Source organism: Homarus americanus, unplaced genomic scaffold (assembly GCF_018991925.1).
Source record: "Homarus americanus isolate GMGI-L3 unplaced genomic scaffold, GMGI_Hamer_2.0 scaffold22069, whole genome shotgun sequence".
In the NCBI taxonomy this organism is placed as follows: Eukaryota; Metazoa; Arthropoda; class Malacostraca; order Decapoda; family Nephropidae; genus Homarus; species Homarus americanus.
The window spans coordinates 215,105-241,264 of NW_024736328.1; the positions used below are offsets into that span (position 1 = coordinate 215,105).

At 40.8% G+C, this 26,160-nt stretch overlaps 2 protein-coding genes across 12 annotated transcripts in view; one reads left to right on the forward strand and one right to left on the reverse strand.

The window, feature by feature from the left end:
- LOC121872141 (receptor-type tyrosine-protein phosphatase delta-like) overlaps positions 1–26,160 on the reverse strand; it is a 56,901-nt gene that overhangs the window by 15,831 nt on the left and 14,910 nt on the right. For 5 of the 8 annotated variants that reach the window (XM_042374813.1, XM_042374812.1, XM_042374816.1 and 2 more), the window contains exons 1-2: positions 3,553–3,681; positions 2,539–2,581 (exon numbers count right to left, since the gene is read on the reverse strand). The exons of 2 other annotated variants lie outside the window; for them this stretch is intronic. In XM_042374813.1, the coding sequence (XP_042230747.1) occupies positions 2,539–2,581; positions 3,553–3,633 (124 nt within the window). In that variant the 5' untranslated portion in view covers positions 3,634–3,681. Of the gene's footprint in view, positions 1–2,538; positions 2,582–3,552; positions 3,682–26,160 lie in introns of those variants that run through there. One more of the 8 variants, XM_042374814.1, reaches the window with a different exon arrangement.
- LOC121872139 (receptor-type tyrosine-protein phosphatase F-like) lies at positions 7,812–25,464 on the forward strand. 4 transcript variants are annotated; one of them, XM_042374805.1, is made up of 13 exons: positions 7,812–7,916; positions 9,467–9,506; positions 14,169–14,423; positions 14,954–15,241; positions 17,205–17,471; positions 17,591–17,725; positions 17,923–18,075; positions 18,348–18,629; positions 19,147–19,284; positions 19,750–19,896; positions 20,411–20,628; positions 21,213–21,463; positions 22,512–25,464. In XM_042374805.1, exons 1-13 carry the CDS (start codon positions 7,836–7,838, stop codon positions 23,755–23,757), a joined length of 3,501 nt encoding a protein of 1,166 aa, XP_042230739.1. In that variant the 5' UTR covers positions 7,812–7,835; the 3' UTR covers positions 23,758–25,464. The 4 variants fall into 4 exon arrangements, with proteins under 4 accessions (XP_042230739.1, XP_042230740.1, XP_042230741.1 ...); XM_042374806.1 differs by having other exon boundaries at positions 14,172–14,423; XM_042374807.1 differs by lacking the exon at positions 9,467–9,506 and having other exon boundaries at positions 7,812–7,932.

Genomic DNA, 26,160 nt, shown 5'->3' on the forward strand with positions numbered 1-26,160 from the left:
TATAGGATAAATATTTAAGTATGGAAGATAGATATAGAGAGAGGAGGACTTGAAGTTAATGTAAAGGTATTAGTAGTGATGTTGAGTAAAAGATGAAAAAAGAATATGAGAGGAATTGACAACCTTAAACAATATGGAAGAAACGGGTGAAACATAAGAGTAATAATATATAAAACACTACCTCTGTAAGGAACAGAATTTGAGGCATTAATGAAAGAAGAAAATGTGATGGAAAGAACAAGAATGTAAAAAAAATAAGTTAGGGTTGTCGACATCAGGACTTTTGTCAAGATAGAAGATAAAGGCTAATGAAGCGACGACCTAAGCTAGAGTGAGGAAGGGTGAGGTCGGTCAACAGAAGCCAGAATGAGAAAACTTGTTGATAATAAATGCCCGCACCTTCGTTTACACTACCTGGACAGTATGGCGTCGATTCCTACAGGTACAGTAATTTATATCACATTTTCTATCATTCTATCGCTATTGCAGATCATTTGACTTCGTGGTGATTTTATCAAGATAGGCAGCTGTTATGTAGAGTTAACTAAGGTTACGGTACGATGATGAACTAGACCCTCATTAGTGCACTTGTAACACAGGGACCAAACACTGTGTTATACTATTCGTTGTGGGTATGAATGTTGACGCTGAATTAGGTCAGTTTAAGGTAATTTAAGTTAGTTTTTTACAGGTTTCGTTATGTTAGGTCATATTACGTTAGTCTGTAGAAGTTTTAATTAACAGGATTCAGGTTAGGTTAGGCTAGGTTAGGTCAGATCAGGTCAGGTCAGGTCAAGTCAGGTCAGGTCAGGTCAGGTCAAGTCAGCTTAGGTCAGGTTAGGTCAGGCTAGATAAGGTTAGGTCTGGTTAGGTTAGGTTAGGTCAGGCTAGATAAGGTCAGGTCAGGTCAAGTCAGCTCAGGTCAGGTTAGGTTAGGTTACCATAATTTACGTTTTTAGATTTAAACAGTCCTACATTTAGTTCCTAATGGGTGTACAAATGATGATGTATATACGACCACTCCTCCGGCAGTTATTTCCTATGTAATCAATAATGTTGTGTAAATTTTTTATACGGATAGAGAGAAGGTGATTAGGAACCTCCTCAACCCCAGCCCTCACCACCTCGCTTTGCTCCAATATGTAGCCAGCATGAACGGTTAACCTTCCCAGCAGAGAGCCAGCAATCGAGATAACGACTTATCATGGAGGATAACATACCAGGTTCATCAGCTGTAAGCGGTTGAGTGAAGGAGGTAGGCGGAGGGGGGAGGGGTGACGTCCATACGAGTTGTGACCATTGAATTCTAAGGACAGACTTGTCAAGATTTATTTTTTCACTCTAGTTCTTCCTTTCATTTTAAGCAAACCTAACCTAATCTAACCTAACCGAAGCCCCTAAGGTAGCACTAGAGTATTCAATCATCAGGTGGTGTGAGTCAAAGATTATGTCCTGAATATTCTCTCCAGTGAGTTATGTTGTTATGGAATGATTAAAGTTGTTGCCACATGACGCTAACATTATGATACGTATAGACTGAGGAAGAAATCAGAGACCAGACTGAGGAATGGACCAACATGCCGTGATGTGTCACATAAAGTATCACGATAAGATTATTAACTTGTAAAATGGAAAGAAATTTTTAGTGTATCCAAATGACGTGTTCATCAGCGCAACCCTCACTATCTGTCCCTCCCACACACACACATACGCACACACACACACGTACACGTAAACGCAGTTACTTACCAAGGTCAGGTACAAATAAATGGGCCTATTTTTATCTCAGAACTACAACCGTAACAACAAGAACACACTTGACCTCACAGCTACACGTTAATGTGTCTTGGACGTTGTTTATAATGTGTGATGTGGGACCAGTCTGTCTCTGCCTCCCGGGAGAAAAACCTCCTGATTGACGCCATCAGGTTCTAGGAATAACATTGTTGTCGAGAATCAAGATTAGATATTATGTAGGCAATACACCGCTTGACAACTGCGCCACAACATGCAGTCCTTCAGCCGAAAAGTGAAAGACTCTGATATTATTCCAAGTTGATGACAAGTATTCACATTGAAGTTACATGCTGATCAAAAACATAATTTTAACCTTTTTTTTGTAATTTTATCAATAACTGCTGATAATTTTGAGATATTCCAGTCGGAAAAATTATAATCAAATTACTGATAATTAATAGATAAATTGTCTTGAGATTTTTCAAACTTATATGACGAGAAATAGTTCCAAACATTGAGAAGAATCACAATGAAAAGTGATCCTTCAGTGAAGTGGTCAGAAGGTATAGTCACGTCTGGTCATTAGTGGATCACAACTATCCTAGGACCGGTCACCTGGCTCACCTTATCAGTACGGCAGCTTCAACACTAATGTAATCTAACAAGGTAAATAAATCACCTTTAAGGAGAACCTCATACTTCCATAACAAGAGAGGTATCTCACGACGCTTGTGTGTGTGTGTGTGTGTGTGTGTGTGTGTGTGTGTGTGTGTGTGTGAGAAGCAAACACTTATTACTTACCTTCCCCGAACGTCATATAGTCAATTTCATCCTCCTCTTCCTTCTGAAAATTAAACCCAAAAAATATTTTCATTTTATGTTGGTGACTCATTATAAATCCTGACATACTTATACATAAATATTATATTCCTAGACAAAGGGAACTATTATACGTAAAAGAGACAAGAATTATACATGAAACAAAACTGAAAATTATAATGACATAATATATAACTAAAGTACACAAAAATATACTTCCATCATTCTCATAAGTTTTGTTTGCTAACCAGATGAAAGAATGTAGTTGAATGTGATAGAAAGGCAGACGAGGGTGATATGGTTATGCATGCTGGAAGGAAAAACAGCGAAGGGGTACAATAATAGATTTTCACTCACTCCAAAGTACATCTTTACGATTTTGTGTGAGACAATATGATACATCGGACGAAGGAATTTGACAAATCTACCAAGACAACAGGACCCGAAGCGTACATTTTGAAATTCATCGGTTCCCTGTGTAAGATACTTTGTGGAGCGAATAAAAGCACCCAAATGGTATAGCTCAAGTTGCACATGGTAGGGTAGGATGCTTACTAGATTATTTGGCTCCGTCATCAGAAACCTAAGACCTTTACTGCTGTGTACGTGGGACTATTCAACCATAGATCATTGTGTATGAGAACCATCTGATATGTTCCTTTAGTTTTATTATGTGTCATGTCTTCTAGGTGTTGGTATGCATCATGTCTTGTACGTGTTATTATGCATTATCCCCTCCTTCACTTGTTGCTGTATATTATATCTTAATTGCAATAGAGCGCTTTTATATACTCCATTCTCTACATTATGCCTTCAACCATTCAATATTTGAGCAACGATGTGTCAAAAATTGTACCAGCGTGGTGCTGACACTCTGCCTGTAGCAGCACCTGGCTCATCACAAAACAACACAAGAGCCAGACATTGTGGACAAGACAACAAGAAGCAGTAAGAAGAGCTTGACGCTCTCCACATCAGACCTTCAGCGTGACTCACCTGCTGTTCCTCACTGTCCTCGGTGGCAGCAGCCAGAAGCAGGACGTACAGCAGCAGTAAAACCCTTGACCAGCACAGCATGTTGGTGGTGTGTGGCGCTGCAAGCTGTGATGGACTAGCTGGAATAGTGACGGTAACCTTATCTGTGCCTGTACAGTTTATCATATCTAATTTTGAAGTGTTTCCGATAAACATAAACACATCGAAGAGTTGATGCTAATTTTTCAAATGCAAATATATTTTTCTCCAGATGGAAACTTGTTTTAACTATCTAGTTAATTTCTACGCTGATTTATGAAAGAAATATCATACTCACCAGTTATACAGCACTTAGGTCTTTATATTTACGTGTGAATAAGTCTAGCTTATCAGCTTTATCTGTGACATCATTGCCTGATGGTGCAGGGCTCGCCTTAAGCTGAACAAGCAGTACTTTAGGTGCTCTTATGTTACATTAAATGATGTGTAACAGCCCAAACACTCACGCACCATCCTTGATTGAGCCTTGTACCCTGTAGCTGACGAGAAGCTACCACCATCATCTCTACCATCACATCCATCACCATCACCAGCACTATCAGCATCACCGCCATCACAACCAACACCACCATCATCACCAATATCAAAACTATCACCACCACAACCATCACCACCAAAATTACAACCGTTGTTAATACTCGAACACTGTGACAAGAAACATCGCTAACAACAGTCCCTTGGTCCATATCATCACTGTAGTCAGGTGGGTGTAAGTGGAGGCATGTTAAGGATGGGGGGTGGGTGGTAGGTGAGCATGTGTGATGATGAGGGTGGGTGTAGGTGGAGGCATGTTAAGGATGGGGGGTGGGTGAGGTGGAGCATGGGATGGTGGAGGGTGTTGGGGCATGTGGGATGGGGTGGGTGGTGGAGCATGTTGGGATGGGGGGTGTGGGTGGAGCGTTAGAATGGGTGGGGGTGGGTGGTGGATGTTGCTGATGGGGGTGGGTGTGGTGGGGGCATGTTGGGATGGGTGGGTGTAGGTGGAGGCATGTTGGGATGGGTGTGCATGATGTGGATGGTGTGGTGAGGTGTGATGGTGGAGGCATGTTGAGGGATGGTGGGTGGGTGGTGATGGGTGGAGGCATGTTAAGGATGGGGGTGGGTGTGTGGGGATGGGGGGGGTGAGGTGATGTTGGATGGGGGGGGAAGCGGCAGGGATGCATGCTGGGGATGTGGGTGGGGTGGTAGGTGGAGGCATGTTGGGATGGGGGGTGGGTGTGGTGGAGTGCATGTTGGTGGATGGGGGTGGGTGCAGGTGGAGGCGATGGGGGGTGTGTGGATGATGGGGGTGGGTGCAGGTGGGCCGTTACGATGGGGGGGTGTAGGCATTTGGATGGGGGGGGTGTGGGTGTGTTACGGGGGGGTGTGAGGCATGTTGGGGGGGGTGGGGCACGTGGATGTTAGGACGGGGGTGTGGGTGGAGCATGTTGGTGCGGTGGGGGCTGTTGGGGTGGGGGGGTGGGCACGCATTAGGATGGGGGTGGGTGTGGGGGTGGCATGTTGGATGGGGGTGGGTGTAGGTGGAGGCATGTTGGGGTGGTGGTGGACGTGGGTGCAGGTGGGATGGGGGTGGGTGTGAGGTGCATGGGATGGGGGTGGGTGTGGGTGGATGTTGGGATGGGGGTGGGTGGTGGGAGCGTTAAGGATGGGGGTGGGTGTGGTGGAGGCATGTTGGGATGGGGGTGGGTGGGTGGAGGCATGTTAAGGATGGGGTGGGGGGTGAGGCATGTGGGTGGTAAGTGGAGGCGTTGGGATGGGGTGGGTGGGTGGATATGTTGCTGGTGAGGTGGTGGTGGAGGGGGCGGGATGGGGGTGGGTGTGGGTGGAGGCATGTTGGGATGGGGGGGGTGGGTGATAGGGGCATGATTGGGTGTAGGGGCGATGTGATGGGTGGGTGCAGGTGATGTTACGGAGTGTTACGTGGGGTGGGTGTAGCGTGGAGGCTTGGGTGTGGGATGGGGGGTGGGTGAGGTGGATACGTTGGGATGGGGGTGGGTGGTGGAGGCATGTTGGGATGGGGGGTGTACGTTGGCATGGGGGTGCGTAGGGAGGCGTGGGGGGTGGGGCAAGTGGGCATGGATGGGGGTGCAGGTGGACCATGGGGATGGGGGGGTGTGGGTGTGTGGAGGGGATGTTTGTGGGATGGGGGTGGGTGTTGGGGAGCATGATTAGCATGTGGGGATGGGGGTGGGTGGTGGGTGGAGCATAGGTTGTGGGAGGATGGGGTGGGGGTGGAGGTGAGCATGTGTGGGTGGGGTTGGGTGTAGGTGGAGGCATGTTAGGGATGGGGGTGGGTGGGTGGGGGCATGTGTTGGAGGATGGGGGTGGGTGTAATAGGCATGTGGGATGGGGTTGGGTGTAAGTGGAGGCATGTTAAGGATGGGGGGTGGGTGTAAGTGGAGGCATGGTGGAGATGGAACGGGATTACTATGCTTTCAAAAGTTTAAGTACCACGACTAACAGGAAGAGAGTCTGAGAAATTACTTTGAACAGGATATTCAAGCTGTGGTGGACCCGGATATTCAAGCTGTGATGGACCCGGATATTCAAGCTGTGATGGACCCGGAAGTTCAAGCCATGATGGACCGAGATATTCAAGCTGTGATGGACCAGTAACAAGTGGATCAATTCCTGAAAATGCTGACCATGTCTTGATTTAACTGTTGCATACTTTTTGTTTAACACATAATGAAGTTAGGATTTAACATCAGAATTAACAAACGGTAACCACTAATGTGTTGTATTTATTACCATTGTTGTTGTTGTTGTTGTTGTTGTTGCTAGGTACTACATGTCACGTTATGGCTAAATAACTACGGTAACTTTGGCATCATCATCAGTTAATTATATTTTGTCCTATCTATCTCGTTGTTAGAAAGAAAAAACAACAAATACACTTCGTTATATCAACCATAGATCATAATAACTTCATTATATACCTTAAAGGTTAAAATTCTGGTCATTATATCTCTTATGGGTCATTGTAACTATTTCATCTACTTATCATTGTTACCCAAGGAAGACTTACTCATGCTACGCCTCTTCACTGCATAAAAAATATATATACCAATGTTGTTCTCAGATTGTATTGGGTTCCTTCTTAGCTGCTAGTGAAACTCTGGAATACTATATCTATGTGTTGATAAAATTGTCTACTGGTTAATTAGTGATAATCGTCTCATAGGTTAGTAAAATTTTGATGGGTAAAGATATACAGCACGTGAATTAGCGGCCATGTTTGAGCCGCCTCTCTTTGAAGGTTTAATCGTAATCCGTAATCCGTATGGCTTGATTACCAGATATAGGAGAGCGTGCCAGATATTCCACTCACAGTTCCTTTTCTATCCCCTTCCCCCACCTTCTTACTTCAGCCTTTTGACCCGACAACAGTTCTAGGATTGTGTTGAATGTATAGGAACTTCAGAACCATACCACCGCAGTCAGCATCACCGCACACTTGTAGCGCTGGTAATGGTGACAATAGTGGTAGCGGTAATGGTGGTGGTGGTATTAATGTTAATAATGGTGGTAGTGATGGCAGGTGCAACATCAATGGTAGTAGCGCTAACGGTGGTGGTTATGGTGGTGCTGGTGGTACTGGCAGTGATAGTGGTGGTGATGTTAATAATTATGGTGGCGGTGATGATGATGGTAATGGTGGTTGCAAAAACAATGGTGGTGATGGTGGAAGCGCCTCGTCACCTGTCCGGTACGATGATATCATTATTATCAGGAGATAAAACAACATTTTATTAAGTGTTTTTTTAAGGTTTTTCAACAAGACTCTCTGGTGTTGGAGACGTAGCCTGTTAAGGTACTGTACAGTACAAGGCTCACTCAAGGATGGGGCGTGAGTGTTTGGGCTGTCAGGGTCACACATCATGTAATGTAACATAAGAGCACCTCAAGCACTGCTTGTCCAGCTTAAGGCGAGCATGATAACACAGATAAAGCTGAAAAGTTAGACTTATTCACACGTAAATATAAAGACCTAAGTGCTGGATAACTGGTGAGTATGATTTTTCTTTCATAAATCAGCGTAGAAATGAACTAGATAGTTAAAGCAAGTTTCCATCTGGAGAAAAAAAAGTTTGCATTTGAAAAATTAGCATCAACTCTTCGATGTGTTTATGTTTATCGGAAACACTTCAAAATTAGATATGATAAACTGTACAGGCACAGATAAGGTTACCGTCACCACCCTAGCTATACCATCACAGCTTGCAGCGCCACACACCACCAACATGCTGTGCTGGTCGAGGGTTTTACTGCTGCTGTACGTCCTGCTTCTGGCTGCTGCCACCGAGGACAGTGAGGAACAGCAGGTGAGTCACGCTGAAGGTCTGATGTGGAGAGCGTCAAGCTCTTCTTACTGCTTCTTGTTGTCTTGTCCACAGTGTCTGACTCTTGTCTTGAATTGATGTAGAGAACGAAGTACATAAAAGTGACATATTGCAGCTAGTTGAAACAGTCTACTAACCCCTTGTGTACAGAATCATCTCTGAGTTGAATAAAATCGTCTGGTGTTAGCCAAATGAAATATTGAAAATACCGTCCCCGTAGTGAAGGAAACGTGAAGTTATGATACATAACACAGGCAAGACCTAACAGCTATCAATACATATGAAACATTCACGCTGATTCTCCTGCATAATGAACTGTGTAAGAAAAGTACCACGAACACGACCGAATAGAGAATAGTGATTTGAACCCGCACTCAGGTTTAAACCAAGGGTCGAGTTAGTATCTAATCTTGTCGGTATTCAGAACGCTAGGTGAACTGGCGCATAAAGGCTTTAAGAGGGATTGAAATCGGATCTGTCGATCCTAGTTTTAATTTAGCTTGGCGGTAGGCTTAACGGTTGATCCGCCATCCAACATAGCACATGTCTACTTCTTAATAGAAAAAAAATTCAATATTTTGCTGTTCTCAATGCATATTTACAGTATATCACTCATAATTCTAAGCCTCTTCTATAACTGTTTCTGTAACTTTACTCATTCATGCTCGTGCATGTTATTTATTAATACCTTGGTACAATTGTAGTTATTTATAAAAAATATTGATGTATAACTCTGGCCCACAATCTGAATTTGTTAGGACTGTACTATAATTATCTAACTGACAATGACGATGTAATATTAATGTCAACAGATCCCTACAACTTGTGAAATACATTCAAAATACATTCATGTACCCTGTACTTAATAATGATGGAGGAGAAATAACTGAAGGTGTGACACTCACGGTAGCATGTTCTTAAGTATTAAACTTATGTTTAATGAACGATAATACTTTCACTGATAGCTTAAGTTATTATCAATTACCATTAACTATTACCCTCATCATTATCCATATGACTAGAGTATTAAGAGTAAAATGATAATAATAATTGCAAAACTCACCTGTCAACCTTTGTTTTGACTTTCACTTTGGTCCACCTGGTGTGTCGTTCTTCGTTGGGTGTTGTCATTTGCGTCGTAATATTCGGTAACTTCTTTCCACTTGTTTGTCTTTCGTAGAATCGAAGCTGTGTCTGTTTTGTTTTTATTCTATGACACTGTTTTCCGCAGCCAAATTAACAAGCAGAAATTTCTCCTCCTCTGAGAATACGCGTCGTGCCATATCTGTTGTCACAATGCTGTAAACATTGCTTTCGATGGTGGTTGGCTGTCGTATTAGTGTAACTGAAATGTGATTGGCTGGAATTTCAGTGTTCGAATCCTCGCTCGAAACTGAAAAAAAAAATATTACTCAACCCGGGGTTCAGAGTGTAGATTACCAAAATGTATTGTGTTAAATCACAACTTTATGTAAACATTTACAGATTTTGAGATTTTATTATTAACAAATTTTTCCCGATTTCATTTTCAGAAGGAGAATGAAGGATTTGCCTCTTTGACGTATGGGGAAGGTGAGTCGTGTCGTGTTGCTCACACTAAAATATGGCTTCCTATTGGAGAAGAGTCACACACACACAATACACACACGCGCGCGTGACACAAGAAGATGGGTCATAAGTTAAGACATCAAGGACCGTGTTAATTGGCTTTGGTGTGTCCGTTAAATATCGGTAATGTGAATTTAATTTTTTGTCAAAGATCATTCAATAATATAAAAAGTGTTCCAAGAAAATATTGTTTTTGATCAGTATTATTATTTATATATTATTTATTTATACTGTATATATATATATATATATATATATATATATATATATATATATATATATATATATATATATATATATATATATATATATATATATATATATATATATACGCACTAGCTGGAGTACCCGTGTGCTGGTGACGTTGTGATGTGGTGATACAGTAGTCAGTCGGAGGCCTTTGTGGTCCAGTTCTCGTTGTTATCTAAAAGAATTATCTGTCATTAATATTATTATTATTATTATATTAAACTCGCTCTTGTGTGGGGGTGAGGGATGGTATGTATGTGTGAGAGAGAAGAGGGAAAGAACTTTTTGGCATGTTTACATGTATAAAGTGTTGCTGTGTGTGTGTGTGTGTGTGTGTGTTTCCTTGTTTGCTTGTATGACTACTTGCGCGCATTCAGTGATCACATGCGTCCTTGGGTGAATGTGTAACTACAATAAAAGTTACTCGCATGTGTCTCATAATTATGTTGTTGTTTGTTTTTATAAGTCAAAATGAACCAGAGTGACCTAGGGAGATAGAGCGCTACGAAGACTTCTGTTATGATTGTGTTGAAGCTGCAGGAGGCCGCAGCTATTATTGATAACTAAGATTACTGGTGATAACAACTGGTAGGTGGAGTGGGCAGGCAGTGGTGGTGAGGGGGTGGTGGTGGTGGTGAAGGGAGAGGCAGTGGTGGTAAGGGGAGTGGTAGTGGTGGCGGTGAGGGGGTGGTGGTAGTGGTGAGGGGGAGGTGGTAGTAGAGGTGAAGGGCTAGGTAGTGGTGATGGTGGTGAAGGGGGGAGGTAGTAGTGGTGGTGACGGGATAGGTACGGGTGGTGAGGGGGAGGTAGTGGTGGTGAGAGGGTTGCCTATGGTTTGAGAGCTAAAAAAATTACCTTAGTCCGGATGTTGTGCTCTCTCTCTCTCTCTCTCTCTCTCTGTACTCTTCCATATGACTCTCCTACATTTAGGGAGTTGTAGATTGTAGATGAGAGACGTGAGAGAGTAGAGAATACTATCAACCGGATGTGATAAGGAATGATGGTTGATGTGGCCAGGATGGAGAGAGAGTCTTGGGTATCATTAAAACACTCATCGTGCAATTAACAGCACTAGTAGTCGCAGTAGTAATAATAATAATAATAATAGTAATAGAATTATTAGTAGCAAATTAATATCAAATAATATAGAAAATACATACAAATTACAAGCTGAGGGTAGATTTTTTTTATGAACCTGTCTTAACACCATCTTCGTTGCCTCTGTTAAATATAATCTATCTTGAACAAGCTGATTCCGGGGGCGCTCCAAAACGCGGCTGGTTTAGCCATAACTGACAGACCGTCTTGCTGATGTTTTCTCAGCCCCAGTTTGTACTGTATCTTGTCCCAGTCAGTGTGAATACTTGTCATCAACTTGGGATAATATCAGAGTCTTTCACTTTTCGGCTGAAGGAGTGCATGTTGTGGCGCAGTTGTCAAGCGGTGTATTGCCTACATAATATCTAATCTTGATTCTCGACAACAATGTTATTCCTAGAACCTGATGGCGTCAATCAGGAGGTTTTTCTCCCGGGAGGCAGAGACAGACTGGTCCCACATCACACATTATAAACAACGTCCAAGACACATTAACGTGTAGCTGTGAGGTCAAGTGTGTTCTTGTTGTTACGGTTGTCGTTCTGAGACACAAATAGGTCCATTTATTTTACCTGATCTTGGACACACACACACACACACACACACACACACACACACACACACACACACACACACACACACACACACACACACACACACACACACACACACACACACACACACACTCGTCCACTTGTTGCTATTCGTCTCCACAGCTGCATCAGGACTACAAGACCCGCACTTTCCAACCACGTGAACGAAACAGATTTAGGCGTTGACAGCAACATAAATAAATTTAATGATGACACAAAAGGGGGCGGAAACTAAATCTTACGAGGACTCAGAACTATTGAAACAAAATCTAAAAAATAAAAATAAATAATAATATGGACTGAAAAAAAAGTATTTGCAAGATTGTATCACCCAATTGACTCTTAAGTGGAGCCTGGAGGATGTACAGTATGTCCTCTCCGTAGCGATGCACAAAACAATACTTTCGCCATATTGTGACGTCCTGTTATGTCTGGAGACTGTAACTTACAGAACCTTCGGAGCTCCTGTAACGGAATAAACCCCCGACATAGCGTGGTATATTTCCAGATTGCTTAAACAGTACTATATATGCCTTCCAAGCTATGATAAACCTCGTTAAAGATCTTTTATCAGTTAATATACTGCATAAAATAAGTTTCATATATTATTTCAATGGGACATAATATTAAGAGATAAAGTCTAATGTTAAAAATTATCTTATAAAAAGCAGCTGTTTGTTCTAAAAGCCAAGATGGAGTTGATTGATGTGTATGTTTAACCGATCAAGCTTTGCAACGTGAAAGGAGGTGGCGAAACTCTCTGGACCTTCGTAATATAAGTGATGAACAACTGTTGAGGCTCTACGTATTTCCTCTAGGTGAATTTTTTTTTATCTGTGCGAGGAATTAGACACCTTTATAAAGCGAAGAACGACTTACTATCATTTGTACTTGTTATTATAAACTGTGTATGTAGTTTCTTCAGTCGGTATGTAGGGTATAATTAAAGTATTTTATTATAAATTTTACATATTTTTAAGCTTCGTAAACTCCTTTTATCTATAAATCTTGCGCCGTCAGGCCAGTTGACATCCTTAGCTTCTGATTGGTCGGCTTGTTTTGAGAGCGTAAGGCTGAATTCACACTGAACAGACAAGACGAGACAAGACGGAACTTAGGCACTCAGTTACCAACGAGATGTTCAGTAAGGAATTTGTTTAACAATGATATCTATTTTACTATCTCTACCAGCCAGTAAAATGGCCGGTGGATCCACCCCGACAAGGTTACCGTGTATACAGTACATGTTAATAAAGAAAATATATATATATAAAAAATTACCCAAAACTTTAATTTATTTGTTATAATCCTTCCACAGCTCATTCAGAGTTCTTCTGTTCCTAAGCTCCTTCATTGAACAATTATATTATAAATCGTCCGCGTCTCTTCCACGAGATATACCAGTCGTTCAATATCACAGTCACCCTTGTTGACCGTCCGGGTTATGAGAGGTGACTGGACCAGACAAAGGTCCAGCAGACAGTACCAGTGTGGATGCTCTAATTCAATCCATTGTACTTTTGTGCATCAGACGTGACCAGCCCTAAATTGGTTGATATCAGGACAAGAGATATTTACATTACGTTAAATAAATTAAATAAACACTCTAAATGGGTGATTACCTTAAGTGGCAATGTCGGAATTTAGATTACATCAAACTACGTACAAAGTAAAAAGTTAAATATCCTACACTAGAAATTGATACTCAAGGTTTGCTGAGGTCAGGAATTAATGGTTGAGCTCAGTTGGCGGTGGTGAGTGTTGTGTTTCTCTGGTCACGATCGTTAAGGACTTGACGATGGCAGGTAATTTGACATCCAACGGTAGCTGGTAGGATGCGCGCACAGACAAAGGAATGTAGACTTGGGCAAGACTATAATTAGGAGTAATTATTTACAATTCAGTTAACTATTAAATATTACTTTATCTAAATATATCCTAAATTAAATGGAACATGTATATTATAACTCCCTAACTTAATTTCTTACAGTATTTCTATCGTTCTGCTATTGAACATATTAGAGGATCAATTACCATATGACCGGCAGTGTTGCCAACATATTTTTGTCTTGTTTTGTCTGTTTATTGTGAACCCAACCTGACTGTGATTGGCCAACTGACCCGCAGGAAGACTTATAACACAATGCTTACATTCGGGTTACAATACACTTGAAACATCGCAAAATAATCTTGAATGAGGTGTTTACAATTGTGTTATCAATTGTAAGATGAACAGCGTCAGTCAGTTACAAGACGGCCGAGAGTGTAACTACCAGGTGTTATGTATATAAACCCCTTGTTCTCACCTAACTTGTAAGTTCAATTTATGTTTCTTCTCGTTTTTGCACTGAAACCTTTCATAATAGTAATGATAACAACAATAATAATGCTACTATTACTACTACTACTACTACTTTTTTTTCTCTTAACTGTTATTCCTTCATCACCTCTCACGCTGCCTTGTCTAACTCCCTTGTTTAACTCTCACCTAACTAGTAAGATCATTACTTTCTAACACAACAGATTCCCGATGGCAGTAAACACATTATGGCATCATCATCATTATTGACTACTGTACATTTTCCGAGACACACACAAGCATACACATACTCCCTTCCTCTTTAAAAAAATTACCAAAGTGTTTCTCACATCCAGCACCACCTCTCACACCTATTGTCTCCCTCAGAAGGGCCGCCCCTCAACGTGATAGTGGAGGCAGTGTCAAGCACCGCCCTCAACGTGTCATGGGACCCACCTGATGAAGAACCTCAGTACTATGAAGTCACTGATGTTAGAGATTCTTTTAACGAATTGGCATATACCACCTACTGTTTAATAGATGAACTACAACCTTGTAAAACATATTTTTATACTGTAGCGTCTCATTACGAAAGTAAACAGTATCCTTCTCCCCCTACGTCTGGCATAACATTAGCTTCAGGTAAGAGTTGTGTTGCTCTCATCAAGTCTTATTTTTCTATTATGTTTAAGATGAAACTTTAACATTAAGAGACACTTGTTTGTTGTGGTAGGTCATAATAAGTAAATAATGTTAACTTGAATATTATCAACTATAAATACTGTACAGAAATATTTGGCAACGATAGCGTGCGGTCCACAAATATATCTTTAGTTTAACCTAACCTAACCTAACCTAACCTAACAGCGTCTCTACTTTTTTATAGGTAGTCAGGTAGTGTGTGTGTGTGTGTGTGTGTGTGTGTCCGTTTGGGTGCATATGTGTATGTGTGTGTTTATGTGTGTATGTGTGTCTGTGCGTGTGTTTGTGTGCGTTTATGTGTGTTTCTGTGTTGTATGTGAGTGTGCGAGATTGTGTGTGTGTGTGCGTGTGTGTGTGTGTGTGTGTGTGTGTGTGTGTGTGTGTGTGTGTGTGTGTGTGTGTGTGTGTGTGTGTGTGTGTGTGTATGTGTGTGTGTGTACCTCAACTAAGTCTTTCACATCTTTCCTCAGTACCGCCACCACCACTGAACTGTGACTTTGACCGCATTACCACAAACTCGATGTATCTTACCTGGAGTGCGCCAGACACAGCGTGTCATATTAGAAACTACAATATCAGCTGGTCATGGTCCAGTCTGTGGGATGACGAGCACGACTCAGGTGAAACATTCAGTACCGTAACAAAAACTCCTCTGAGAGGCCTTCCTCCGTACGCCAACGTCACAGTTGATATTGCAGCAGCCACTGATGCAGGTTTTGGTCCACCTCTAACATGCTGGAATGTTACACAACAGGACAGTAAGTTGACTCTCTTTATTAGTGTTGATTTATGTGTAGATGATACACTGTACTCCACCGTCAACCACAACACAATACTTACATCAGTGGCAACAACTCACAGTTTGGATGGTGTCTTTGACCAGAAGACGATTCAATATTTAATTTCATTATCCGAGCCATAACTTGCGTCTCCGTATTTAGATAAGCATTACGTCACAACTACCTGGCCGATATGGATATAAACTTTGCAACAACTCTTAGAGTTATTGGGCGTAAGGTCAAGGTCATTGTTGCTGTACAGAGAATTTGGGTTTGTGAACTGTAACTCCAGATTCAACACACCGGTGGCTCTCACATTACCTCTACTGCCCTAAGGGAGAGGAAGGTTCCCCATAATACAAGGTCAAAGGTCAAGGTCAGAGATGAATATGTACATGAGAAATCTTTTGTTAATATCCCGGGTATTTGTGTACAGCTTCTCACTCTTCGTCAAGTTGACTTTAGTTTTCAGTGATTCATTTTATGAAGATCATTATCCCTGAAACCTTGACCAATGAATTCATCTCAGGCACTATCGGTCCACACCCTGGTGTTGGTGGTCCACACCCTGGTGTTGGTGGTCCACACCCTGGTGTTGGTGGTCCACACACTGTTGTTGGTGGTCCACACCCTGGTGTTGATGGTCCACACCCTTGTGTTGATGGTCCACACCCTGGTGTTGATGGTCCACACCCTGGTGTTGGTGGTCCACACCCTGGTGTTGATGGTCCACACCCTGGTGTTGATGGTCCACACCCTGGTGTTGGTGGTCCACACCCTGGTGTTGGTGGTCCACACCCTGGTGTTGGTGGTCCACACACTGTTGTTGGTGGTCCACACCCTGGTGTTGATGGTCCACACCCTGGTGTAGATGGTCCACACCCTGGTGTTGGTGGTCCACACCCTGGTGTTGGTGGTCCACACCCTGGTGTTGCTGGTCCACACCCTGGTGTTGGTGGTCCACACCCTGGTGTTGGTGGTCCACACCCTGGTGTTGGTGGTCCACACACAGGTATTAGTTGTGGTCCATACACTGTTGTTGGTGGTAATGCTGACCAATAACTTAACCTTATGTATAAATCTCTAGTTCCGTGTATCATTGATCATGGTATAATTGGTAAATAATCGTAATAACATTTATGTTCGATAAGTGACGGGATATTTTCAGTCCACCTCCTTGAAGAAGCTAAAGTTTAGTAATATAATTAGTGACATAATCTTAAAACTCATGCAATTAGAGTAATTAATTTTTACGCAACTGTTAATGAAGTTACTAGTTGTCCATAATCATCTTTGATATAAAACAAACTTCAGATGATGACTCTTATATCTATACCATTTGAATCAATAACAGAGGAAGGAACAGTTCTCGTTAACAACCGAGGAGTCGTTCTTTAAGGCTAATTATATCATAAGTTTTCTGCTAAAATGTGAGTTCTAAATTTCTTGAAGAGGTTCATCAGAATGCTGTTATTGCACTTTGTATTTTATCTGGTACAATGACATTAAATCCGTTTTCCAAGAATAGCAAACTATTGTCATCCTTCAACTACCTACTATACAAGTTGAAAATAAATATGCCCATAAAATTATTAATATTTATGTCAAAGTTAAGGAAAACAGATTGAGAGAAACTGTAAGTTAAAGATATAAGAAAAACTTGCCAGGAGCTTCACTAAACTCCACTCACCAGGCGCCAACATTCTCCTGCCTAAAGTTACTGCCTGGGCTTCCTCACACTGGACAGTGTATACAAGCGTGTGTAGGATAACATACTAATGAAGAATTTATTCTCTATTCTTGATATATTTTATTACTCTTACTAAGATTCCGATAAAGTTTTCATGTCTTGGAGAAGTAAATGGGAAAGTTTGTATTGAGCGCCTTTGAGAACTACAGTTTAACTATTATTGTTAACATGAACTGTACCTGGACATACTAGAGCCGGGGCCGCCTGTCAACGTGAGAGCTACAACAGCTGACCACGCAGTATCTGTCACCTGGGAGAAGCCTCAGAAAGCCAATGGAAAAATCGTAAACTATATCATCTCTGGCAGTGAAAACGACACAACTGTAGATGGAAAAACCACAACTGTCAACATTCAAGGACTACAGCAATGTAAACTATACAATATTACCGTCACGGCGGCGACTGTGGCAGGGTGGGGGACAGCGACTGACCCACTCCCTGTTTTTCTCAATGATAGTGGTAAGTGTCCTAAGTTGGTTGATTTGATTCACTACAGTAATCCCTAAATATATTTATATACATACACACCACTTCAACGGTAACCCATGTGACCTAAGCCATCTTGTGTATCACCATAGTTATACCCAGCTCCGTGAAGTGTGACCTTAATGGTTCTAATGTAATGGTGACCTGGGTACCACCTCCTGAGCAATGCCCGCCGCCCACCTACAACATCAGCTGGAGCGGCACATCATTGTGGTCCGATGATACAGGTATTCTGATGAAATGTCTTATAATGATAGACAGTTCCAAGTCTGTTACTTTAAAGAGAAATTTAATTAAAAATTATTAGACTACTTGCTGGTAGAAGAAATGTTGCACTAATGTTGTTATTATCAAGAGAATAAAAATTTCGTAAATTAAGATTCTATTTCTTAATGGTTATCTTTTAATACATTGTTTCTTCCAGATACTAATAGTTGTTCCATGGACTGGATGAATGAAGACCCATTAAGCTATGAGCTGCCGCACTCTCTGCCTTATACAAAGTACAGCGTGTGTGTAAGTGTGGATGGTTACACCAGCGACACTGGGTGCTGCCAACGAGTCACTCCACAGGCTAGTAAGTCACTTAAGATGTTTTCTGGTAGGTTTGCGTATTTCTGTGTTAAAGTTCGTAATTATTTAAGTTTTCATAAGTAAGTAACTCACTAGGGGTTAACATTGATAACTAATACTATGAGAGGATCTGTTGCACCAGTAGATAGTAAGTAGTTAAGACTAAAACTCCCTTCATAAAATTCTTAATGATATAAGAGCTTCATACACATAACCTTCTCCCATATATACTGACTGCAGTATCGTCTCATATTATATTTGTTTAATGACTTTCAGCTCCAGGACCTCCTGAACTCTTAAACCTGCACAACGATAAAACTTCTCTCATTGTTAACTGGACTGAACCTGAAGAAAAGAATGGCGTAATTGACGAGTACAGAATCACTTGGACTGACTCAAAAGGTACTCCTACTAACACCAAAATACCCAAAGAAAGTTGCTGCTCACACACAATCAATAATCTAACTCCGTGTGAGAACTACACCGTCAGCGTCTCAGCTCACACAGTAGATTGGGGGGAGGAATCCCCTACAAAAAAAACATTTATCCCAAATTTCGGTAAGTGTATTTGTTCGCATCAAAATGTATATTGTAAACTACCACCTTGAGGGAAATATTGGCTATACTTTCTTTATGCTATAGGAAGGGAAGTTTGTATGATCTTATAAAGTATTTTCTTTAGGTGTCGAAAGTATGACACTAAATTCTGTCAGTCATTATTTTTGTAATATAGCCCAACAAGTTTCCCTCGGAGGGTCTCTAGTGATGATGTGTTTATTTGTTTTGATTAATAATACAAAATTCAGTGTAAATTTGTGCTGTTATTCATGTTCTTTGTTATATGTCGCCTGTGATTGTCATTGATCCACCTTAGTGTTAAGTGTTGTCATTTATTACAAAACAAAGCAACACAAAAGCTCTAATGATCTTAAGGTTAAACCGGTTTATATTTCATGGTATTTTCGTTATCGTTATTCGTCTATGATCGTGTACATTGTTCATATACGATATATTCAGGCAATATTTTCGCTGTTTAATGTGTTCGTGTCCAGACTGACATTTTCTTATAATACAGTTACAGATTCCAGCCTGAACTGTGACGGCAGTAATTCTCGGGAAGCTCACATCTCCTGGTCCCTCGCCGTACGTGACTGCCCGGTGGACGAATACTTTATGAACTGGACAACAACTGTTCAGTGGAATGGCCATCACAGTTAGTCTTTATTATTATTATTATTATTATTATTATTATTATTATTATTATTATTATTATTATTATTATTATTATTATTATTATTATTATTAATATTATTTTTATTATTATTATTATTATTATTATTATTATTATTATTATTATTATTATTATTATTATTATTATTATTATTATTATTATTATTGTTGTTATTATTATTGTTATTATTATTCTTTAAAATCTTTAGAGGCAGAAACAGGAATATCAAGGGGAGAGGTCCGAGAAGATAGAGCTGGGAGAACATTACTGTCATACTAAGACCCATGAGCGTTCAGTCTTTTTTATTCTATAACTTTTGAAGACCGTAATATATTAATACTTCACTAAAACAAGATAATATATTTTAAATGATGTTGTAAATATTTTCTGCACAGTGCGAGTAATATGTGTGAAGGTTCAGGTCACTGAGAATTGGGTATTTCACAGATTCCAACAGCACTACTATGAAAGGTGGGGGAAACCTCACCACGGTGTTACGTGGCCTTGAACCAGAGACGGAGTTTGATTTTTGCTTACGCGTTGATGAAGCAGGGAGCAATACGGCCTGCTGCACCAGTACCACCAGACCAGAGAGTAAGTGTCTGTTTCTTCAACGTGATTTAGCAGGAAGTTAGATGTCTGCTGCTTTAGTGTTTGATATATGAAGGTAGATGTTGGGTGCTTCAGTGTCTCGCTTCAGTAGATGAAAGTTACGTATCTCAAATGTACATTACCTCACCATTTTAAGTAGTGAAGCACGTGTCTGCTATCTCAACATTCACCTAATGGTAGGAAAGTATTGGTTTCCTCACTGTGTCCGTCTGTACACACTGCCATCCGTCACCCCTTTATCTGTCAGTCAGTTTATAAAGAGGTCGTCATATTTCAGTGTTAAGAGGAGACTCCTCCAGTTATCTCTACACATAAAAGGTTTAATATACCGTCTTTATCAGGTTTACCTTCTTAATACAGGATCAACAAATTTACGTATAATTCATTCAGAATATGTGGCAATACAACTTGAACATTACTATATTGGTAATGAAAGAAATCCTTTTTACTAATGTTCTTTCTTCCTTCATCTTCTATCTTCCTGTAACATGAACAGAACCCTCTCAACCTAAAAATCTGAAGATCGAAAACAAGACTCAGACCACTGTCACCTTAAGCTGGTCTTTACCTGACCAACTCAATGGAATACTGGAAGACTGGCAATTAACCTGGCCACCCAACACGGAGGATGAAGGCATTGTCCTGCCCAAATCTAAAAGGGCATACACAGTTACCAACCTGAAGCCCTCCACAAATTATACCTTTGACTTGATGGTAAGATTAATGTCTCTTTCTGTCCATTATTATAAAATCGTCAGAAAGTTTCCCCCGTGGGTTACGGGATTCAGTCCGGTCCACCAAGGTTGGCAGTCAGGCAGCTATCCACTGGACCACAGGTAAAATTGTTTACATTGTTTTACCTGTGTACAATACAGGTTCTGATATAAACCTCAGAATAATTACTACATTCTTCATTAATTCTTCCCACGTGTGACTGTATGAGTATGTTAAGCGGAGGGAGATGTAAGGTATAAGGTTTTGTATTAACGAGTTGAAGAGATCATACATCTATCTGTACAGCCAAACCATGAATATTTATTGACTAATTATTTACTAAAGTTCTTTTGGGGTTGATGATAATATCGATGATTTTTCATTTGTTTTATTATTACAGAAGCAGCGTGACCGGAGAGAACTATAGTTTCTCACGGTATTAAATGGTTCTTCTTACAGTCACTTCCTACTACTGTTGACCCTCCATCCAGTCTGTTATGTAACCTTTTCGATCTTGTTCCTGTTGTTAGTGGCCGAGTGTTCCATCACATCCACCTTTTAACTGTAACCCTTTACCCCTCCAGGCTGGTAATGGCGCTGGTTATGGTGATGCAGCTGAAATTATCGTCACCACCAAACCACCAGACAACAATAACAATACCAATAACACTGCAATAATAATCGGGGCGTCTGTTGGCGGTGTGTTGCTTGTTGTGATACTCGTGGCTTCCAGCGTTTATGTTTACAGAAACAAGTCAAGGAAAACTCCCCCAATCTCCAGGAAGGATACCCCTTTGGAACGAAGTCAAAATATTTACTCTCAATATCCAGATCCGTAAGTAGTTTGTCTTATTTTGTAAATATTAATATTCATCTTGGGACATTTTATTAACTGTCAATGATGCCCCAAAAATGTGAATGTTATTTAATGACTGACTTCTTGTCCCTTGCTTCACCTCTTACCTTCATCGCTAACTCTTCTGTTATCTTCTTTTTTCTCTATATATTTGTGCTTTATCCTTGTGTCCATCACTCTTAACCTTATTTCCCTATACCTTACCTCCCCATTTCTACTTCACGCTCGTTTTCATTTCGTCACCATCAGAACTGTTTCTGGTTCTTCCCTTTACACCCTTAACTTGATATTCTCCCAAACACTTCCTCAGCTAAGCCAACTAAACTCCTCTTGAACCTCAGTCATTCTTTTCCTACAGTATCGCCTCCGCTCTCAAGTGTCCTTACCGATCTTCAGTACTCATTCACCTCATCCTCCCATTATTCCCTGACCTAATCATCTTTCTCAACCCTCTCGCTCTCCCAAATGTTCAATCTTATTTCAAACATTAATGGTTCTCGCTTGGAAATGATATGGTTTCCATTAATTACCTGCAAGTTATGTGCAACACATTTTCACACTGTCAACTACTCCGTTCTGGGTGGTCTAGCATGTTCACTGGAATCCTCAGGTATGCAGGGTAATGCTCCATTGTCTATCATGTAAGCCATCCCCTGCAACGCCGCCCTGAACTGGTCCTTCTGCACCACGATTCAACCTGTTTGTTCTGTGTCCCTCGAGACCACAGAAAACACGTTTATCACTGTTCTCAATAAACAACAGACACATTTTGAACCATTAAATCTCTTTACATTTATTTTTACCATACACCAAGCTTGTACATTACATGTCAATTTTACTTCTTTCTTGCTTCTGCCAGATCATACTAAGACGTCCTGTATGGGCCCGACATAATTCTGTATTCACATGTGGGTCAACTTTTCATTATGTCTTTGACAACTTTTTGTATACGCACAACATAAAGTATCTACTAATAAATCACTTACAATTAAATCAGGAATAAATTATAAGACAAAAATATTTTCAGGTATGTGAACCAGCAACAAACTCCCGGGAATAAGGAATCTTTATCCCACGAACAAGGACCTAGGGAAGACATTGCCTTGGACGAAATAAATATTAAGAGACCTAACTCAAGCATGTTCACCGAAGAAATGACACCAGCAAGAAATAATGCTGGAGAAAGACGCCCATCACAGACGCCAAGTGGAGTAATTAATTACAGTGGACCGAGACGCCCATCACAGGCGCCAGATGAAGGAATTAATTACAAAGGACCGAGACGCCCATCACAGGCGCCATATGAAGGAATTAATTACAAAGGACCGAGACGCCCATCACAGGCGCCAGATGAAGGAATTAATTACAAAGGACCGAGACGTCCATCACAGGCGCCAGATGAAGGAATTAATTACAAAGGACCGAGACGTCCATCACAGGCGCCAGATGAAGGAATTAATTACAAAGGACCGAGACGCCCATCACAGGCACCAGATGAAGGAATTAATTACAAAGGACCGAGACGTCCATCACAGGCGCCAGATGAAGGAATTAATTACAAAGGACCGAGACGCCCATCACAGGCGCCAGATGAAGGAATTAATTACAAAGGACCGAGACGCCCATCACAGGCACCAGATGAAGGAATTAATTACAAAGGACCGAGACGCCCATCACAGGCGCCAGATGAAGGAATTAATTACAAAGGACCGAGACGCCCATCACAGGCGCCAGATGAAGGAATTAATTACAAAGGACCGAGACGCACATCACAGGCCCCAGATGAAGGAATTAATTACAACGGACCGAGACGTCCGTCACAGGCGCCAGATGAAGGAATTAATTACAAAGGACCGAGACGCCCATCACAGGCGCCAGATGAAGGAATTAATTACAAAGGACCGAGACGCCCATCACAGGCGCCATATGAAGGAATTAATTACAACGGACCGAGACGTCCGTCACAGGCGCCAGATGAAGGAATTAATTACAACGGACCGAGACGCCCATCACAGGCGCCATATGAAGGAATTAATTACAACGGACCGAGACGTCCGTCACAGGCGCCAAATGAAGGAATTAATTACAACGGATCGAGACGCCCATCACAGGCGCCAGATGAAGGAATTAATTACAACGGCCCGAGACGCCCATCAGAAGTAATTAACAGCCGCTCTGGAGGTCAGAACTACAACGCACAAAGACGCTTATCAGAAAAGTATGAACATTATTCCTGGACAAAGAGGTACACCAAAGACACGAGAGACAACTAATTGAAGAATGGTCGTTGACAAAGAAGCATATCTGCTAAATGGAGTGTGTAGAGGTGACCAAAGTCATACCTACCCTGACATATATCAGTGATGCAGGAAAATTACTCTCGTGTTTTCAAATATTAAAAACTGAATGTAAAGGGTCCAGTAATGATAAACTCTACTTTGTCAAACTCTTCAACAGACATTACTTTGACGTTTGATGTATTTCTTCAATAATTCCCAGACGAGTCACAACATCATTACAGTGTTAAGTTTTATTGCTGTCTTCAGTGAAAAAGTTAAAGGTAAAAGCTGATATTTTTGGGTTGGATTTTATCTTTATAATGGATACAAATTCCAATACCAATTGTTACAGTATAATGTTTTTGTATTGCATTAATTATAATGTAAAAGATATACTTTAACAATAAGGGTTTTCATAGTTTAGTAAGACTATTGTTTACAATCTGACATATGGCGAATATCACCTCCATCCATTTACTGCAGGGTTGTTTTATGACAACCTTTTGCCAGTAATCAGTTTTACTTGTAACTTGAGAGTCAGAGAGCAGATATAATAATGCATTAAGTAAATAATAAGTCGATATGTAGTTACCTTAATCTAAGAACAAAAACTGTATTTTCATCTGTATATAACCCACGGGGAGCAGCGTCTAAGTGGACTTACCTCCTACCCAAGGAGTCGCCTGGGGCACTTACAGTCCACCCAGCTGTGAACGGGTACTTAACTGTGCTGTCTATTGCCGGACACATTACATCCTTGTGGTGAGGAATAGCAGTCATGGTGCTGTATCCGCATTGTTTAGCCGATGGCAACTACTTTCAGTGTTAATACTTCAATCCAAAACGACTTATGGAAGCTTCTTTCACGATGAAAGTAAAAATAGGTTCTAAAGGCGTGAATGCCCGTTAGGGACTGTGTGGATAAACACTATAATGAGCCCTCAGTACCCAGGGAGGTATCATGGCCGGTCATTTGTGTGTCATCTCGTGACAATTGATCAGGCGATATATATATATATATATATATATATATATGTATATACGCTAAGCAGTGTGATGTGTATATTAAATTATCATGGGAGGGAATACTATATAACTACCCCGTATTTAAAAATAAGTAATAGTTTATTTTTGTTATTGAATGAAAGTTTATAATACAGTCATACGGTAATAATAAAAAGGTTTCATGCATCGCTCAACAGGGTAAATTATTATAAGTTGGTAAGATGGAATTTTATCACAGTGAAAGATTATGTAACGCATAAACAGTCATTGTGTTATGTAGTATAAGAGAGAATGCGATTAAGGTTAAGAGTGTGTGAGGTACAGATGTGTTACCTGTGTGTGAGGTACAGGTGTGTTACCTGTGTGTGAGGTACAGATGTGTTACCTGTGTGTGAGGTACAGGTGTGTTACCTGTGTGTGAGGTACAAGTTACCTCCTCATTGCGTCATGCATCGGTCTTAGAGTTCACTGTGTTAGTTGATGAGGTAACTTTGTAAATAACTATATCGCCCCCTGAGAACAAGTGGCTCATGTTTTGTCCAAATGAAAAAAGGAAAATATTTGTTCGTTTTACTCAATAGTTTGTGTCATTGTCTATACGTTTGTCTAATTTTAGGACACGAAGGATAAATATTTTCTTTCGTCCTGATAACTGTTATGAGATGTATGTACATAAAATATAGCCCTGTCATCATCCAATGTGTTTCTTGTTATACACATTATATAATATTTAGAACTTATAATAACTTCAAATAATAAATATAAGTGATGGTAAAGGCTAGTTTATGAAGGACATAAGACAGGGAGTCTCTCACTCCTGAGACTACCTGAACCGCGAGAGAATTATACAGTCTGCACCATGTTAACTCAGTGGATGGAACACTCGGATCCTGTCCTAAGTGACGCTTGTTCGCACCCGGAACACCCCCAGTCCATCACGCTGTAAATGAGTACCTGACTTTAGTTGGAGAAGTGGAGACGGTAAGTATTGTGAGCTGTACCCGCACGGTCGCCAAGAACCCTCGTGATTATGGGACCAACTCTTATCAGTGAAATGAAGATGAACTTTGTGTGGCTGTCTGTCTGTCGTCAATTTTCGGTTACTGCCTAATACACAGAAACTATTGAGGGTTCATTTGTTCACAAGTGTTTGGGTCACAGAAAATGGTGGACTGAGAGACTCGGGTAAGAGACGTGTAGAGAATTGTTGGTTCTTTTTATACAACATTAATAAGTCTCTATAGGTGAAGCGTGAGTCATCTGTATTGTTTCTTTCATAAACATCAATAAGACGCTGCTTCATACAATAGTCTTATCAAACACTGGAACTTGTGAAGAAATATTTCTTGTTCTCAATAAATATCTCCCCCGTTGAGGACATTCTGTTACCGA

What these genes read in the sequence shown, in the direction of transcription:
- LOC121872139 (XM_042374805.1), top strand. Translation starts at nt 7,836, where the DNA reads ATGCTGTGCTGGTCGAGGGTTTTACTGCTGCTGTACGTCCTGCTTCTG. An exon ending in ATTGTGGTCCGATGATACAG is followed by an intron (nt 17,726 to 17,922) that starts GTATTCTGATGA and finishes TGTTTCTTCCAG; the next exon opens with ATACTAATAGTTGTTCCATG. An exon ending in ACGAGTCACTCCACAGGCTA is followed by an intron (nt 18,076 to 18,347) that starts GTAAGTCACTTA and finishes AATGACTTTCAG; the next exon opens with CTCCAGGACCTCCTGAACTC.